Below are 18,628 nucleotides of genomic sequence, written 5' to 3'. Positions count from 1 at the left end.
GTAGAGCGCCATTCACGGCGCTGCCCGCCCGCCGAGCGCCATTCACGGCGCTGCCCGCCCGCCGAGCGCCATTCACGGCGCTGCCCGCCCGCCGAGCGCCATTCACGGCGCTGCCCGCCCGCCGAGCGCCATTCACGGCGCTGCCCGCCCGCCGAGCGCCATTCACGGCGCTGCCCGCCCGCCGAGCGCCATTCACGGCGCTGCCCGCTCGCAGAGCGCCATTCACGGCGCTGCCCGCCCGCACGCGCCTGCCTCATTCACAAAAACGCTTCATTCATAAAACCGGCGGCGGCGGCGGCGGCTGCGGCGGGGGCGGCCCGGGCGCTGCGGGGCTGCTGCCCCGCGGGCAAGGGCGGCGGAGGCGCGGCACTGGCCTGCTGTTTTCTGGGCTATGGTGCTGAAGGACTTCCCGTCAGGAATTGGCGAGACTGACGCCGAGAGCCGCCGGCGCTGGGCAGTGTTTCTCTAAAAGCTTGGGTCCGTGCCTGGCCGCGGGGCAGGAGCGTTGCAGCGCAGCGGTGCGCTTCGCCTCTGGGGCAGTCGGCGGTGGAAATGCAGAGAGCTGGGCACCTTACGGGGTTCGTGCCGCTCTGGAAAGATGTTGGAGCTCGTAGCTCTCTTGCCCAGCTTTGTGTGGAACATGCTTGAGCTTTTTCTGCAGCCAGGACTGCGATTAGCGATGCTGCTAGAACTGTGAGTCTTCAGAGCTGGGTGGGATTTAGTGCCTGTTCTTGAAGCAGGCAGGAAGGCAGGCTTGGGTAGCAGCTTTTCAGCTTAAACTGCTGTACCACTTCTGTGCTTTTCTGTGTGCTGCTTTTATCCAGGCTTACAGAATATCAGATATCCACGCAGTTTTAAACCTCGTCCATTGAGGAAAACAAACCACTCAAGGGGTAGCCGGCAAAAATACCCAATAGGTATTTTTATTTGCTATTATTTAATCTGCTTGATTTCCATGTAGTTTATCTCTTAAGAGCCAATTTATGCAAGAGTATCCGGTTACAGAAGTGCCAAGGCTATGAGAGAACGCAGCCAGCAGAGCCTCGGTGGACACGTCCTGTATGTAGGGTTATTCAGACATCCAGGAATGCTGCACAGAGCTAAGTACAGCCGATTCAGGAATGATTCCATAACATCCCTAGATGAAGGTACACAAAATACATCTTTAAATATTAAAGGTTCTTCCTCTTCTTCCCATTCTTCAACGCCTAATTTACTGACAGAAGATGTTTCTCTGGGGCCACAGGACACCTGCACCACCCTGTGCACTCTGATCCCCCGGATGGCTAACATTAAACTTGCCAACCCGTCGAACCTTCCAGGACTGAAAAGCTTCTGCCTGGGAATGAAAGAAATGCCACGGATCAAACTCACAGAGTGTTTTACCATCCCAAGCAGCCCAACCTCACCCGAGATCAGCTGCCTCTCAGCTTCTTATCCACAGCCTGACCTGGACAAACTGGCCCTAAACCCAAAGCCAGTGGGTGACTTCACCACACGAGAAGCTGAGGAAGCAGCTCCTGTGGGCAGGCAGGACAGGAGCCTCATGCAGAATGGCGGTGTTGGGGAGCCTGCAACTACCTACAGCGTGCGGGTAAGTGCTTCTCACAGTTTCCATTCTCTGACCAAGCTAACTGCTCAGATGGCTGCGGGGTGACTTTGTGTTCACTCTCATGACAAAAGTGCCCTAAACCACAGACTTCTTCCATCTGTTTTATGTGTCCTGATGTATGTGAGGCTGTGGTATCTAGCTGAGTTAAATGGTCCACAGCTTCTCCCAAAGGTAACACAACATTTCGTTTCCAAAAGACTACCTTCAAACTCTCTGAGGAGTGCAGCTGAGCTGCAGTTCAGACAGGGTTTGCTCTGGCCTGAAAATCATGTTGGCGAGAGAAGGAAGCCCATGGCTTCCCATTCCTTTGCAGAGTAGCTCTTGAGCTTGAGGTGCATGCTGGCCTGTGCCACTCATATAGTTGTTGTGGAGGATGTGGGAGAGGTGCTGGGACCACTGCTGCTGCCTGAAGCACCTCTTACCTGTGCCTTCTGCCTCAGAAGGTGAGTGGGCAGGATGCTATAGAACTATAGCTTTTCTTTTTGATGATATACATAAAACAGCCTATTTTTTCTGAAGACACTCTGAAATAGCCTTTCTGGGTGTTCTTCATGTTGTGGACAGGTGTTGGCAGGTATCATCTTGTAATTAGCAGTCAGTGGTTGAGAGGACACCATGTCTTCAGGGTTCAGTGCTTCCTACTCTCCACCCCTTCCACACCAGGGAGCTTTCTGATTTTCTTTTCCTCACAGAAGTATAAAGGCCAGAGACTAGGCCTTGTTATTTGCCTACTGCTTTCTTTTTTATGCTCCAAACCTTTGACCTTGCACATTTTAATGCTTACACTTTATGTGTCAAAAACACTCCCAGGCAAAAACTGCCCACTGCTTGTACAGAGGGAACCAGTGCAGACTACAGCATGCAGAAAAAATAGTAGAGAAAGCAACCTAAACCTGCTTCAGGAATGCTCTTAAAATGACTGGATTGTCTGAGGGTCAAGAGAGCTCTCATAGCCCTTGTAGCCATCTCTAATGTTCAAGGAAGACCACAGGAGTAAGCTGTGCAATGAGTTATTAATCAGCATCTCTTTCTCCTCGTGGACTGCAGGTAGGGTCATAAGAGAGTGTGTGTTTGTGAGCTCTCAGTTTGATGTACAGTAGGTATCAAAATGTGTCAGAAGGAGTAAAAAGGCCATAATCCTTGCAAAATTTGTTTCTCTTGAGATGTTTTTGCGAGCAGGAAAAAGCTAAAGAATGGTGTAAGGCCAAATAAAATGAATCCAAATGTAGCAGGAGGACAGGCAAGTTAGAGGGGAGATGAGCAACATGGGGAAATAACTGTGCTCACCTTTCCCCAGACAGGAATGAGGTGCCTGCATGGTGTCTGGCACAGCTGGTTTGATAGTACATTGGCTGCAAGCTGACGCTGTCCCAGCACAGCACTGTGAGCGGGGCTGCAAGAGGCTGTGGGACATTCATGGGGTGCAGCAGGTAGAGGGAGAGGATGTGCCATGTCATCATGCTGACACACGTCCTGTATGTTAGCTTGTCTTTAAACCTTAGTACTAATATAAGCAGCTGAAATTTTGACACCGGCAGGCTTCTAAAAGGGATGAATGAGCATGTAGGCTGTGACCTGCAGTGAGAGCACAGGGGCTGCCACTGCTCCGGGTGCTATGCCTTCAGCCAGCCCGCAGAGGAGCCTGTGATGAAATGCTAATGCCAGAGGCACATGTAAAGAACTCAGATTCTGACATGACGAGGAGATGATGAAGGACAGGGTGAATTTCCTGGGTTTCTGTAGTGGTCCAGGGCTGAGAGCAGAGGCTTTGAAGTGTCACCTGCTGGGGAGCACATGAGCAAGAAAGGGAAAGAGGGGAAAAAAAAGAGGATGACTTGATGGGAATATCGTACCTTCCTGCCGCTTTCCAGGCTGTATTTTCAGTATGGTTTTCTCTTGGTCTTCCTGGAAGCTGTCCCATTTTGTGGAGAATGTGTGTGAAAGGAGCAATTGCTAGCAACATCCCAGTGCAACATGGGAATGTTTTTTCTCCTGCATCTTCTTGCCACTGTTGCTCCCATGGCCGTATGTCTGCAGGAGTCAGCCCCAGGAGAGCTGCATGTGTTCTGGACAAACTCTTGGTGGTTTATCGAATCAGCCCCTTTAATAACAGACAGGTCAGTAAATAAGTATCCTGGAGGTTTTGTAACTTCAGCATCAGAGTACAGTGAGGGTGCTCATTTTCTCAGGGACCATGAGACTTCTCTGGGAGCTGGTGATCAAGCCTCAGACAGGCTAGGAAGCAGCCATGGGCACAGGGCTGCAGCATGGCAGGAGTGTGGTGCAGAGGGATGGTCTCTCCTCCTGAGGCTGAGGGGCAGGGCAGCTGTAGGAGCTGCTCCCAATTCTTACCCCAGTTGTGCTGATCCCTACCCCCTTGCTCTCTTTCCTGTGATGTTTGGGAATTCCTGCTGTCCTGCTGTAGCATCTCATGCTCTGTTATTGTGTGAGATTGCTTGGATCTCCCCATACACCATTTTAGGAGGAAGGGCAGGTCTGTGCTACGGGGGCTGTTGTTAGCAGCAATCTTTGGCCTTAGGTGATTCCTCAGAGTCTGCAGAGGTTTTGGTACTTCCCTGGAAAGGATCCACAGGTAGTTTTGAAAGGCAACAATATGCTGAAAGATATCCATCTGTCCCCTGCCAGACTGGCATGGGGCATAAATTGTCTTTTTGGGGTTGGTTTATGAAGAGCCAGTGCTGGGCTCCTTGTGTCTGCCTGGGAGGCAGCTGTGGTCATGTGTGACTGGTGGTGACAGGACACCTGTGTCATGGCCATGTGTCACCTGGATCCAGTAAGGAAGCTGAGATCTGCAACAGCACCTCCTCCACCGAAACACTTGTGTGAATAAGGGGGAGCCCAAATAAAGATATTTTAATAGGATCCTGGGGATCTCTGATTCTCACAGTGTAATCTTTCAAAACACACTTTGTGTGGTTTGCTCCAGGATTTACAAGATGGATATTTACCTTGTCCTTGTTCACATTCTGCTCACTACATGCCTTCCCGCAGTGCTGCCCATCTGGAGCCAAGGTTGTCTCTAAGTGGTGCCCTTAGTGACCACAGCACTCATGTCTCTAGCTGGTGTTCATTACGGCTCTAACAAGCCTGAGGAATATTCCAAGAGGCAACTGCCATCCTTGGTTTTGCTCATTAGGGAGTGCCAGGGACATGGCTGCACCTGAGCAAGAGGATATGACCTGTCTTTCAGCACTACACTGCACCAGTGGCCCCTCTGACACCAGTGAGAACCAGCAGAATGGTGTTTCTGGACCTAATGTGGAGTAAGGCTCTGTGTCTGAGCTTAAATTAATAATGCATGAGTTCTTGGGAGGTGGCTTAAAAATGTGCTGGTTAACTGACATGGAAAGGAAATACTGTTGCCAGGTAGTTTGAGGTATGATGGTATTATAACAAAGTATGATGCAGGTTGTTTGTGGCAGTCTTTGTCTTAGAGAAACGTTACCAATATACAGGTTGATCCTCTGCTAGCAGTTTGATGGCATGCCTGCCATCATATATATCTATAAGATCAGTTGCATGTCTGTTGAGTCAAAGGAGCCTCACTGCTTCTAATGCGGGAGCTCAGAACACCCTGAAGTACACCCTGAATGTGCATAGTGGATGCCTGTCCCCTGCTGCTGGGGTGTGACAGGTCAGCCTGAAGTAGCTGCTCTCTGCTTCTGTGTGTGTACGTGGCTCAGGGCACACAGAGACTGCTTCCTAGGGCCAGTTTCTGCGCAGGCAGCAGGGTTATACTCAGGGAATTGGAACCTGGTCTCACATCTGTTTGGATAGAGGCTGTTCAGCAGAGGCTGCCTCTGTGAGCAAGTGCTGTCACTCGGATTTTTGTTAGTGGGCCATGTGCTCCGTGGGAGCTGTTGTTGGCATCACACGTGAATGATTGCCAGTTAACTAATAAGTAGAATTGCAAGGCTGCAGCTGTATTGTTCAGTTAGGAGCTCTGTGTGCTGCTCCCTGCATCGTTTCTGCGGGTGAATCACTGGCTGTCATTCAGGCTGGAGCTGGAGCCACTGACTGCGTTATGGCAGGGAATGAATCGAGACGTGGGTCTGGATTAGAGGGTGCCTGAAAAGCTTATTCACATGAGCTCTGCCTAGTGCCTTCACATCTCCTCCCACACAGTCTCTCATCCTGTTCGCAGTCACTCTCCATCATCTCTTGTAAATAGATTTGTGTATCTTCAGCAACTGCTGGCCCTTCCTGCCACCTCTTGCCATTCCACTGACATAGGGAAACAGCAGCCAGCTCCAGACCACCCTCTGGATTCAAACAGCAAGAGATGAAGTATCCCCCTGGTGCTGATGCTCTCCCCAGCTTTTCACAGGAGTGCAGGGGACAGCTTTGTGCATGTTGCTGTTAGAGCTCCCGAGAGCTGTTGCTCATCTTGGCAAGAGCTCTCCATCCTGCTGCTGACACTCAGATTGTTTCAGTGTTAGCATTCTATTTTTACACAGGTAGCTGAATCCTGCAGTTCTATCTGTGCTTGTTGTCCCTGACTGGGTACAGCACCCTTGTGCCTGCCTCCACCTTTCTCTAGCAGCACAGCAAAGCCAAGCCATGATCCTCTTTGTGAGGCTTTGGAGGGTGAACGACTTTCCTTGGACACCATTTCTGAAACCTCAGGATTGCTATTACCATGTTACAAAAGCTCCTGGCAGACCACTTGGGCTGGGACAAGGGCTGTGAGCTGCTCTGGGTTCCTCTCCTGGGGTGATGCTGCCTTGCTTTAGCTTAACCTTTCCTGCAGTCAGGAAAGCAGGAGCTGGCCTTGACCCTGTGTCCATGGACAAGCCCACAGTTTTTTTGTGGGAGCTGCTGTTTGGGGTACACAGGATAGGGAGGGAGCACAACACCTGAAGTAGAACCTGGGATGCATAAGTCTCTGAGACAGCTCACTCTTGCACCCTACCCGTGCTTGCTTGTCAGACTCGGCTATGGAGGAGTTAATCTTTTCCTGGTCTATTTGTTAATTATTCTTTCTTCCCCAGAGTGCGTCTTTTGTTTTCTTGAATAGGCTTCTGGTATCCCATTGTCCTATTATGTGCTCCAGGGGCTTCTTCCCAACAACATGACCCCAACTTCCTCTGCCCCAGTCCTGAGGCATGCCCCTGGCCAGGGCTCAGCTGGATCTCTGTACTCTCCTACGGAGATGTGGAGGTTCAGGTATTACTAATTGTGCTGGTTTAGGTTACCAATGGCAGCTAATATAAATGAGAGATGCAAGGAGGTGCCATGTTAATGCACTTCCCTGCTCAGGCTTTTAAAGGGAAAAAACAGGTCTTTTGTAAATCATTGATAAGTTCAGCTTCACTCAGGGTCACTTATGCAAAAACCTAATATTGATTTTTCATCTTTGCTTAGAGTAGCCTCCCACGCATCTGTTCAGGATGCAGTGGGGACTCACTTATCAGCACATGACTCACTGACTCCTCTGAATCTTTCCTTTTTTCAAGGATACAGGAGCAGCCAACCAGCTAACAGGATGCTTGTCCTTATACCTAGGATCAGAGGTTGCCATTGTGCTACAAAAGGAGGCTCTAGACATATTTTCCACGTTTGCTTTGTTCCCGTTAAGCAGGGATATCTTTTACAAGTAAGATAGCTCTCGGAGTCCTTTACAAAGTCATTAAATGTTCATTAGGGAAGCAGTCCTGCTAACCATTCATATTCTTATTGATGTCCTTCCAGGTCTCTGACCTAATTCTGGAGCTCTCCAGAGGGTTACATTGCTATCTGGAAAGAAACCAAAACAGAGATAATACAATTGCTGTGGAATCCCTGCTTGGCTGCACACATAATGTTCTCTTTTTAACACACATTCATTTCTGAAACTCTCCAAAACTGAAACAGATACCGAAATCCAACCCCCTCTGAATGGCCCTGCAGAAAAAAAATTGATTCACAGGCAAGGTGGTCAAGAGGAAGAAAGTACAATACCTGTATCTGAACAGAGAATGCTGCTTCTGCTTATTTGGAAGAGGACAAAACATGCATGTTCATGCTTGGGATTTCCAGGTTGTCTCTTACATCCCAGAGACTTTGACTTTTTGCAGAAGATGTCTGCACAGGCAGCAGGCTGTCACTGCAGCCCATGGGCACTGTGTGAGCACTGCAGGATGCTCCTGAAAGAGCTTTTCCCTCTTGGAAAATTCACTGTGGAAGAGGGGATCAAACTGAGAGACCTGGATCTGTGCCAGCCTTGAGAAATGGAGACATCAAAGTGCTTCAACAGCAGAGGGATGGGTATCAACAGAAATGCTGAAGGAATTAGTAGGATGTGGTTTGGGAGAGGTAGACGCAGTGGATAGACTTAGCATAGCACAATTCATTGAGATTAAAATGTTCCAGAGTTGTACCATCAGAGGAGTGTATGGGCTGACAATGCTGTCACATTCCAGGTGGTTCCCAAAATTACTCCTATGCATATCTTAAATGAGTATAGGTATAGCCCCCTGCTTAGCCCCATTCAACAGAAGTGTGGGAGTCAGCCTCTAATTTAAATCAGGTCAGCTCTTAAAGAGCTGTTGCTGTGAGCTGGAATTGCTCTATCTCCTTCATCTTTTGCAGAAGTTATTTGTCATCAGGCATGCAGCAGCATGGAGCCAGTGGTTTTATTCATGCCTAACAATGCCTCCCACTGCTCTGAAGGGACACTCAGCTGTTCTGCGCAAGGGATCTCAGTGCGTTGATCCTGTGGGGCTTTCAGAGCCCCTCTGCTCCTGGGGAATTTCTTCCTGATGTTCACATGTTCCTCCCAGCTCAGTGCTACAGGCTCATCAGTGGAATAAGCAGAATTGGAAGAAGGAATGATTGGATTTTGTGTCCCCAGAGTGCTTTGCTTTTTTTGTGTGCTCTATGTTGTTGAAACCATTGGTTTCTTTATCGCTTTTCTCTTTACTTTCCAGTAAAACAAGATCTATTTAGGAAGCAGCTTTAGAATGGCTGATTAGATTTTCCATTTAGACTGTGGTTCTGCATATACTTAGTAGACTGAAATCACATTTGCTTCCTTCTGTGATCCCCCTCTTACCTGTGTGTCAATATTAACAAAGCCCTTCTTTCTCTTTTCCCTAGTACATGGGCTGTATTGAAGTACTGCAGTCAATGAGGTCCCTGGACTTTGGCACACGAACACAAGTCACCAGGTAGGTGGTATCCATTTGAAATTCAGGCCAAGAATGAGAAGCCCAAGTGCTAATTTCTGTATAAAGCCAAGGGTGCGTGCCAAGCCGTGACGCAGTTTTGAATAGGAGCTTGCATGGTCTGGTTTGTTTCTCCCAAGCAATGATTTAAATCATTACAATAGGGCTATTTGCGTTGGGAAAATAATTGTTTTAGCCACAGACCTCCTATCTCTCCCAGTTCCTGTTCTGGATGCAGAGACCCCTGCTCCCTGCAGCGATGGCACAATGTGGACATGCCCAGTGAGCTGGGTGTCAGCAGCAGCTGTGCCATGCAAGTGGCTCAGTGATGCTCACAGCGCTTGCCCAGGACACAGGGTGATCTGCTGAGTGCTGCCACAACTGTAGGTGACCATGGTGTGCTTACAGGGCTCCCTGCAATCCTTCTTCACACCCGACAGGTAAAGTGCCATTGGTCCCTCAGTCGAGCCAGGTCATCTAATGGGTTTTGATCATCACTTCATGTTACGCAGAAAGGCTGAGAGTCTTGGGTTTTTTCAGCCTACACACGACTGAGGGAGGATCTTAACAATACTTATACATACTTAAAGGGTGGGTGTCAGGAGGATGGTGCCAGTCTTTTTTTCAATGGTCCCCAGAGACAGGAAAAGAGGTAATGGGCACAAACTTGAACATAGGAAGTTCCATCTAAACACAAGGAGTAACTTCTTTACTTTGCCGATTGTAGAGCACTGGAACAGGCTGCCCAGAGAGGTTGTGGAGTCTCTTTCTCTGGAGACATTCCTGTGCCACCTGCTCTAGGTGAACCTGCTCTGGCATGGGGTTTGAACTAGCTGATCTTCAGAGGTCCTTTCCAACCACTGTCATTGTGTGATTCTCAGATTCTGTAAGGTATGGCATTGTATGACCCCATCTGCTTTGAGGACAGGCTCAGCTGGAAGCGGAAGGAAAACATGTTGAAATATAGCCATTTCCAGCTGAACTGAAGGCCAACATTTCTAGGCTGGAGATGAGAAAGAAGATGAATATTTTGCTTGTGGATATAACTGAATGTGGTTTAAACATTAAATATTTTGTGGTCTTTTGAGAAGTTTGCAATTTCTGTTGTAGATCACTGCCAGCTGCAGGGTGTAGATGAAGTGATAGGTAGGTACCTGTGGGGTTGCTGAAATCTCCTGTCAGGAACAGAAAAGCCCAGTGTTATTTTTACATTTACTTCTGTAAGTCTGTTGCTGCAGGCATGTTTGCATTTTTGAAACAAGCACCCTCTTCCCAGCTCAGAGTGCTGTGTGCTGCTGGGATCTTCCTATGGTCCAGCAGCCAGAGGTAGTGCTCTGCTGGGCAGCCCCATTAGCCACCCAGTATCCCAGCACCTCCAAAGGCTTTTTGGAGGGATGGGTGCATGCAGAGTGTTTTGGCCTGGCTTAAGGCATGTTTTGCCTCCTTTGCTCAACTATTTTTCTGGCATGGGTTCATGGTGAGGATGCCAGTAGTGTAGTTGAAGCTTCCTGTGCCTGTTTAACTCTTGCTTCCTGGTGGCAGATGATAGACAATTGATGTTTTACTTCCTCAAATGTTTGTTTCAAAGAAATCCCAGAGAAAGAAAAGGCACCTGAAGTGACAAGTGTTGCATTTCTACCTAGACTTAGCTAAAAGGATGGAACTGAAAAACTTGAGTCCTTAAATGCCTATATACTGCACTCAAAAGCTGCCTGATTCTTTGTGTATTCAAAACTGGCAACTGTTGACATTACAATCAGCATAAGCACAGGCTCACCCCCTTCCTGCACGTCTGTGTGATGAAGTGCCTGAGATACAAATACCCTCCCCTCAGCCTAGTGGTTTACTGATCAAGAAGAGCCACGCAGGACACTTAGCCCAAAGGGATCAGCCCGGGGCACTCACACTAAGCTGCTATACTCAGCAGCCTCTGCCAAGAGTGAGGTTACCTCCTGTTTGCAAGACAGGGAATATGTATGGTGCTGCATGTACAACATGGAGCTCGGGGTGCTTTGTCTGGAAAACGCCGATGATGAATTACTGTGACAAGAGCTTGCCAACTCAAATTTGCCCTAAATAGTAAGGTTTTGTTAACCATAACTATGTGAAAACACAACTGAAATGTATCCATCACCTAAAAAAAAAAAAAAGCCACTGATGACCTGAATGAGCACTTTTGTGCATGAGAAATCCAAACCTTAAGCTGTTTGCAAACGGAACGCTGAAATGCTGAGCTCACGCACGCAGACGTTAAAGTTTGATCAATGACACGCTGACTGGAGCGGAGATAACATTGATTATTCCCCTCTTGTTCTCCTGGGGGAGTGAGTTTATAGATGGCATGCACAGTGCACCAACCAAGGAGTTATTGGAAATGATCTCATTTTAATCATCTCCATCACTGGTACTGGGGGTGAAAAATACTTTTACTCTGATGACATTTCGCTAAACAAAGAGGCGTTTTCTGTTTGAAAGTGATGGAGAGAGGGTCTCTAATGATGTCTGCTCCCTGCCTTGCTTTATGTGTGTATTTTGCATTCTTAGTCTCTTGATCTGCTGTCTACAACTACCTGAAGGGACATTGTAGCCAGGTAGGTGGTGGCCTCTTCTCTCAGGCAACCACCAATAGAACAAGGGGACGCAGTCTCAAGTTGTGCCGGGGAAGTATAGGCTGGATGTTAGGAGAAAGTTCTTCACAGAGAGAGTGATTGGCATTGGAATGGGCTGCCCAGGGAGGTGGTGGAGGCACCGTCCCTGGAGGTGTTCAAGAAAAGCCTGGATGAGGCACTTAGTGCCATGGTCTAGTTGACTGGATAGGGCTGGGTGCTAGGTTGGACTGGATGATCTTGGAGGTCTCTTCCAACCTGGTTGATTCTATGATTCTATCTTTAAAATTAAACGTATTCTGTACCTCTTTCAAGTGAATGTTGGAAAGATCAACAAACTCATATTTGGCAAAGTGCTCTGAGGAATCAAAACTGAGGATTGTGGAGGATTTTTTTTCTAGTTTCTTGCTGGATTTCGATTTTCAGTGGCAGTTGCTTACCAGCCACAGTGTTGGGGAAGGCAGAAAGTGGCCTCTCCAGTGCTAGGAATGACCATGGGGTGCAGAGATACTGTATGGCCCTCAGGCTGAATGACCGCAATCACAGCAAGGGAAGGGCCAGGCACTGAAGTGCTCTTTAAGCATGACCCTTGATGACTCTGCTGGGGGGTGGTGGTGGTGGTGCAGGCAGAGGAGACTTTGTCACAGCATTTTTCTTTTCCAGCTTTCTGCCATTGCCTGCCTGTGACCCAGTTCACACACTCTTAGGTTATCCCTGCCGTTTTGCAGAAATTTGTGGTCCCCAACTCCATGTAAATGACAAGAGTAATGCCAAGAAATAACCTCTCTGCTTGAGAGGCTTCGTATGCAGTATGTGTTCAGGCTGTGTTCAGGCTGTTGCCCTTGTGCTGTGGCAGGTCCTGTCTTTGCTTTTTTTCTCTTACATGTCTCCCATTTTTCTTAAATCAGGCTTATTATTTGTTTCTGTATTTGATCATTTTATGGGAAAAAGAATTCAGGCTCTCAGATGGGGGCATTAACTTGCAAACTTGAAAATGGTCAGGCAGCAAAGGGCATCTGAATCATGCTGCTGGGGAAGGCTGGTGGAAGAAGGCTGACTTTGTTCAGAAGATTAATTTTGACTTTGTTCAGAAGATTAATTTCAACTTTGTTGAGCCACACAATCCCTTTCTGTTAGATGGTGTAGGCAGAACCCTAGATGCTTAAAAGCAACTCTTCAACAGCATGCTTGCTGACTTACATCAGCCCTTTTCTCATCTTTTACTCTCTTTTGGGGGAACAATAAACAAAGGGGCTCACTGTTACTGCCAGCATGGTGCTCTTCTGAGCGTCTGCTGTGGGTTTTGCTCCAAAGGTGCAGACCCAGAGAAAACCTGTACAGGTGAGCTGATCTAAAGGCTTATGGAAGCCAAAAATGGGGCTGTCCTTGTCAGTTGCCCCAGTGCTTGCTGAGCCATTGTCAAGTGGCTTCAGCTTGGTGAGGTGGCTGCCTGCTATCCTAGAAGGCAGAAGGAGCAGGGGGGTTGGGGGCTACCCCAGATTTTTTGTGAGAAAGCAAAAATTCCCTGTGCCACCAGTTCCTGCAGCATTCAGCTCTGTGGGGGGATGTGGCACTGCCCTGGTTAGGTGCATGTCAGTCCAGGAGGTGAGGAACTGCCTACAGGTGTATGCTCAGGAGCCTCAGTGTCCCAAGGAAAGATTCTTTCCTATCCCACCTCCTGGATTCTGCAGAGATGCCTGTAGAGAGGTGCCAGCCTCAATCCTCACTGAACTGGTGCCCAATAGAACAACACCTGGGAAACTCCATCTGCAGTTGATGGGCATCTGCTGGGGCCACAACTGGGACCTTTGCATCTGTGGTAGGCCTGCTGCTGCTGACAGCCCAGGGGACCAAAATGCTTCAGTGCTATTTTTCCAGGATGGTGAAAAGAGCTGAGCCAAATCTCTTCCATTCACTACAGAAAGTGAAAATTGTGTCAATGAAACAATGATCAGTTTATGTTATAGTGTGGGCACTGCAGGACTGACAAGACACTCACTCCACATCAAATGGCAGAAGATGCCTGAGGAGTGAAGGATCAAGACTTTCTCTGCCTGAAACTACAAGAACAATTTAAATTCCTCACAACTCTCCTCATTTCACCCTCTGGCTCCCAGAGTGGAGAAGAGCTACTGCAGAGTGTGCAAGTGGAGTTATCTCATTCAGGATGTTTTAAAAGGAGATAAAAAAAAAGAGGCAACTCCAAAGTGCTTTGCTTTGAGATGAATGATAAGGAGGAAAGAAAGAAAAAGCAGCAACATGACTGGAATAACAAGGCTACAGTTTTTGTTGCTGCCTCAAATTTAGAAGATATCAAACACAAAGAAATTCCAGACCCATAAAGGCTGCACATTCACCCAGGACCAAGGTGATTAACTACACAGGTATGTGCCACCCAGAAGATCTAAAAGCAGAGATTGCCCAAGAAACTGAAAATTGAACAGCTTTAAGCTTAAATTAATAGCAGACTTCCAGGATGAAAGCACAGATACACTAAATTCTACTTCAGTTTATGAGGGACTTATCCAGAGCTTCTTCACTTCCTAGTTCAGGTTCACCTGATCCATGGAAAAAAGCCTTGAACTTGGAAGCATTTAGTTGCAGTAGCAAGGTGGTATCAAATTGCTGCTTTTCATACCTTTCAAGTACCATTTGAGGAAGTTTGTTTTATCACCTACAAAAGCCCCCAGAGATATGCAGCAAGAAAAGTCTGTGAGGAGATGTTTTCTCCTACCAAACGGAGGTAATAGAAAGTGTTAAGTAGAAATTATTTGCCTACTTTTGGGTTCCTGTTTGCTTGATAGGTGCTTCAGAGAGTGGTGAAGTGGCTTGTACACGAACAGGCTCTAGTGCTGGCAACTTTGCCTACACCTCCTTATTCTCTATGGGCTGCCTGAAGTTGTGAGAACTCACTTGTCACCAAAATAGATGACTTCCCTGGTTTTCCAGTTTGTTCTGTATCTGGTTTTCTTTCTAGGTAGAGCTAGACTTGAAGGCTCCAAGCAGCCTTAATGTCTTGGCTCTGATTTTAATTTCCTTTAATATTAAATGAGAATATGAGCTCTCATTTTCCAAGCTGATTATTGGAATCTGCAAGATCATCCTGCAGGATGCCTTTCCCTTTTCTTTTTGTCTTTTTTTTTTTTTTAATGTAGTTTCAGCCTTTCTGTTGGCAACAGCTAAATAGAACAGGACATAACAAGAAGGATATCAGAAATTTGCTTCAAAAGCTTATTTTCTTTCAGATGTGCAAGGGGAAGTGCTTTGCTATAAAAGGCTAAAAAAAGGCAATGTTTAACAGGCTGTGTTCCTGACCAATCTTGTGTAGCCCATGACGAGGCTCCTCCTTTTCCTCACTGTTTTCACTCAGAACATATTAATTGCATTTTTATTGTTCTGCTGTGAGTGAGGTCTTCATTGACAGTCTCCAGCTTGAATTTCTCAGGGTGCTTCTTGCCAGGAAGAGTCTACTTAGCGTCACTGATCTTCTGTGTTTTCAGCGTAGCACTGTCCATGGGCCACTGAGCAGGAGACAGTAAGAATGCTGTGGCTCACTGGTGCTGTGCTGGCTTTACCTGTGGTCCAGTCTGCACCCTGGTCATGACACAGAGACCTGGGGAGACCACGCTCCTCACCGGGGAACCTCTGCTTTTTGGGGCGTGGCTGGAGCATCTTGCCCTTGTGTGGTCTCCTGATACATTTTAGCCCTTCTGAAGTAAAGCTTGCTTAGGAAAATGAAGCCCAGCGGCATGCTCCTCCCACACGCACTGAGATCTGGAAACAGACAAAGTTTCCTAACTAGGCTCGTTTTCTAAGTAGCTCTTTGGTTATTAATCCAATAACATAAACAAATAATTAAACAAACTAATTCCCTTCCCCTTAAGAACAAAACAACATCCCAGCCCTTGAAAGTCCAAGCCCAAATTCAGCTGTAAGAGAAGGGCTGAGGCTACAGCCTCAAAGTGGGATTCCACACCATGGGACAGGACACTCGAGCAGGTGTCCAGGGATGCCAGCGCAGCTCAGCTCAGCCTGGCAGCCCTGCACAGAGGATGAGGGCAGCTGAAGAGGTCAGGGCTGCAGCTTGGGCCAGCACATCCAGCAAGGTTAAGGAAATTTGCTAAGCATATCCTAGCCCAGTAAGTCACCTGTTTCCCAGTGCCTTCAGAACAATCAGTATCAGGCAGGAAAGGCTGTGTCTGCCAGCAAAAGGTTTCTTTCCTGCTGCTATGCTAACCTCAACCAGGGCAGTTGTGTGCTCCACTGTATGTCCAAACCAGCCAACTGCTGGAGCAAGGATCAGAATTTTCTTTGTTCAGGTGTGGAAAATAGGTGCAGTGCACTGTGTTATCTTAAGTGTGTGATTTAGCTGTCTTTGACACAGACTACAAAACACTGAGTATTTCACATCTTCCCTAACTGGTAGGTGCCTGCCGAGAATAGTGGGTAGCTGGAAAGGACATCTAGGTTGGGAAATACATGTCAGAGTTGGAGAGATATAAACAGAACTCCCACATTTGAGAAGGACTTTGAGAAGCTGATTACACTTCCTCTGATTACACCCCTGGGTTAAAAAAAAAAGAGAGAGAGAGAGACACTCCAAACACCAGAAAGGCAATGAAGGCAGCCAGCTGGCCTGGCTCAGCTGCTCTCATTGAGAAGGATTAAGGCAGGGAGGATCCCTTCCATGTTAGGCAAGAGACTAATCAACTGTACTGAGAAAAAGGATTTGAAGGTATTAGGTTGTTAGCATTTCTAGTGGGTTACTTGATGGGTTTTTTTAATAACACATTTTCATGAGGTGACATGGATGTGTTTTATGAAGAAGAAGAATTTGTTAAATGGGTGGGGCTTTAATGGTGAGAGGAAAGAAAAATAACTGCGGAGGATCTTCCAGAAGAGTTAAGTGTTTAGAAATGGGACAATAACAGTAAATTGCAGAGTTGCTGGCCCTGTTACAGATGATGCAGGTAGAATGAGCCAACAGTTTGTGCTGTATTTTTCTGCTTGCAGGGAGGCAATAAGCCGACTGTGTGAAGCTGTGTCAGGTACAAATGGAGCTATAAAAAAGCGGAAGGTAAATACTATTTTAACTCAGCAATTAATTTTCTGTATCTTCTTTTGATAAGCTGGATACATGATTCCCTAACAGGCTTCAGTCTGTGCTGGAGTTAGTGTGCATTAATCCATCTGAATTCAGTTTTACATGAAAGTCCTTGTAGTAGAGTGCCTAGTCTGCTCGATCTGGGACTCAGGCTGTGCCTTTCCTTATTTTCTTCATGATCAGTGCTTTATCCAGAGTTCCTGCTCCCACCAGCCTTTGCAGTGCTCACTGCTTTACAGCTTTTAGGTTCTGGCTGGTAAGATGTCAAAAACAGGTGGGGATTTTTTTTTTTGTTTGCTTGGGTTTTTGGATTGCAGAAAGGAGCTTATTCACTGGAGGATTACCCAATTTTATTTATATATAAATTAAAACACAACTAAAATGGCAGCGTTTAATGGGCTGATCACATATTGAATAACTGGGGTACAACGAGAGGCAACGTCAGTGCTTGCTGCTGGGTTGTGTCCAGTTAAGCTTACTGATTCCCTTCTGCAACTGTGGGGCTCAGGAGGAATGAATTTGCTCCTGAAAAGATGACAACATGAGAGTATTTCTTGATTTACTCAGAAGTGCTTCATCCCCAGGAAACGATGCAGGGTTCAGCAGGAAAATTACAGGTTTTAGATGAATTACTGAGACAGCTGTAATATTTAACTCATTGGGATTTTGCTTTAAAAGTTTTTTTTCCCCAATGTTGACGTAAAACCCTTGCCTACAAGTACTGTATTCAAAGCTGATATTTGTTAGAAGAACTATTTGCATTTGATCAAGCCATTATCCTTGCTCCACTGAAATGCTCAATAAGATATCATAAATCTACTTGACTTTGATATGTTTCTTCCTCTGACAGACTCAGCTGACAGCCTATTTCTTTGTTCCTTTGTTCAAAGCCTCCAGTGAAGTTTCTGTCTTCTGTACTTGGCAAAAGCAACCTTCAGTTTTCTGGCCTGAATATAAAGCTGACCATTTCTACAAGCAGCCTTACTTTGATTAATGTGGACACACAGCAGGTAGGCTACATATAAATCAGTTTTGTTTTCTCCATGCTACTGTATTCTCCTCCTTTTGTGGCTTCTGAAGCTGTTGGACGCAGCACCCTTTAGTCTTCTTGTGCATGCCTGGTAAAGCTGAATTACATGATAGCTCTGAATTTTAAAAGGAGAGCATTTTTTGGGACTTGGATATGCAACAAGTGGACTTTCTGTTTGTGATGGTGTCTTCAATGGGGAGGCATCCTTAAGCACTTGGCAGCCTGTTTCTCTGTGGGTGTCTCTGCCTGTACAGTGCCCGAAAAATAAGGCACTAGATCTGACTAGAGTTCCTGACAAAGAGAAAATATATATATATAAATAATGAGTCAGAGCTTGGCTTTGGTGTCATTCAAAGCTCTTTTGCAGCTGGGTAATATATGTGCTTAATCAGTTATACTACGCAAAGGCTCTGGGCTACATCAGGATGTGTTCCCAAGGGCCTGGATCTGCCCTGGAACTGGGGTGTGCTCCCTTTTTGGCAGATGTGTTGAGCTTCATCCTACCCATCTAATTACTCTGTCAGCTGTTGGCTTCAGCTCCTAGCAAGTTCTTGCCCAGGGCCAACAGCAGGCTTCACTCCAAGCTGGAGCAGGGGAACATCAGGGAGGCGGTTTTGGCTCACTATCTCTGTGGAATTCCTGCTGTGAGCTGGTGCTATGCTGAACACCCAGCAGCTCTTGGGGCTTTGCCTGGAGCACAGAGGTCTTCTGTTCCTTAGACCTCTGTGCTAGGAGAGTAAGGGTTTATGGCATCAGGCATGCCTTCCTTTCAGGTACAGCAGCAAAGGGGTTCCCTAACATGGCTGAAACTCTAGGGGTTGGCAGCTAAAGTATGGCCCTTTTAGATGATCCATTTTGCAACAGATGCCCTTCCACACACGCTGATATGCCTGGTTGCTGCACAAAGAGGTGTCAAGGCCACCATGTGAAATTTTTGTTTGGTCTTTTGTTACTAGGCCTTTGCAAATGGAAAATCCTGTTTATTCTATTCTTCCGCCACCACCATGTTTCATTGTGTTCACTCCTGCATGACCTATTGCACTGGATTTTATTGTAAACAACAGCTTGTCTCCAGAGATGAGGTAGTGCTGGAAACCAAGAAAAACTGAT

The 18,628-nt window shown here is 47.0% G+C and overlaps 1 protein-coding gene across 3 annotated transcripts in view; it reads left to right on the top strand.

Annotated features, from left to right (window-relative positions):
• The first annotated feature begins 344 nt into the window (after nucleotides 1–344).
• The window catches only part of SHC4 (SHC adaptor protein 4), a 31,797-nt gene continuing 13,513 nt past the window's right edge, over nucleotides 345–18,628 (top strand). Inside the window, exons 1-5 of one of the 3 annotated variants that reach the window (XM_064157661.1) lie at nucleotides 345–917; nucleotides 1,006–1,594; nucleotides 8,711–8,781; nucleotides 16,398–16,461; nucleotides 17,379–17,498. In XM_064157661.1, coding sequence (XP_064013731.1) covers nucleotides 1,019–1,594; nucleotides 8,711–8,781; nucleotides 16,398–16,461; nucleotides 17,379–17,498 — 831 coding nt within the window. In that variant the 5' untranslated portion in view covers nucleotides 345–917; nucleotides 1,006–1,018. Of the gene's footprint in view, nucleotides 1,595–8,710; nucleotides 8,782–16,397; nucleotides 16,462–17,378; nucleotides 17,499–18,628 lie in introns of all 3 variants that reach the window. The other 2 variants (XM_064157663.1, XM_064157662.1) reach the window with 2 other exon arrangements.

Source organism: Pogoniulus pusillus, chromosome 17 (genome assembly GCF_015220805.1).
Source record: "Pogoniulus pusillus isolate bPogPus1 chromosome 17, bPogPus1.pri, whole genome shotgun sequence".
Lineage (NCBI taxonomy): Eukaryota > Metazoa > Chordata > Aves > Piciformes > Lybiidae > Pogoniulus > Pogoniulus pusillus.
This window is presented reverse-complemented; position numbering and strand designations above follow the sequence as displayed.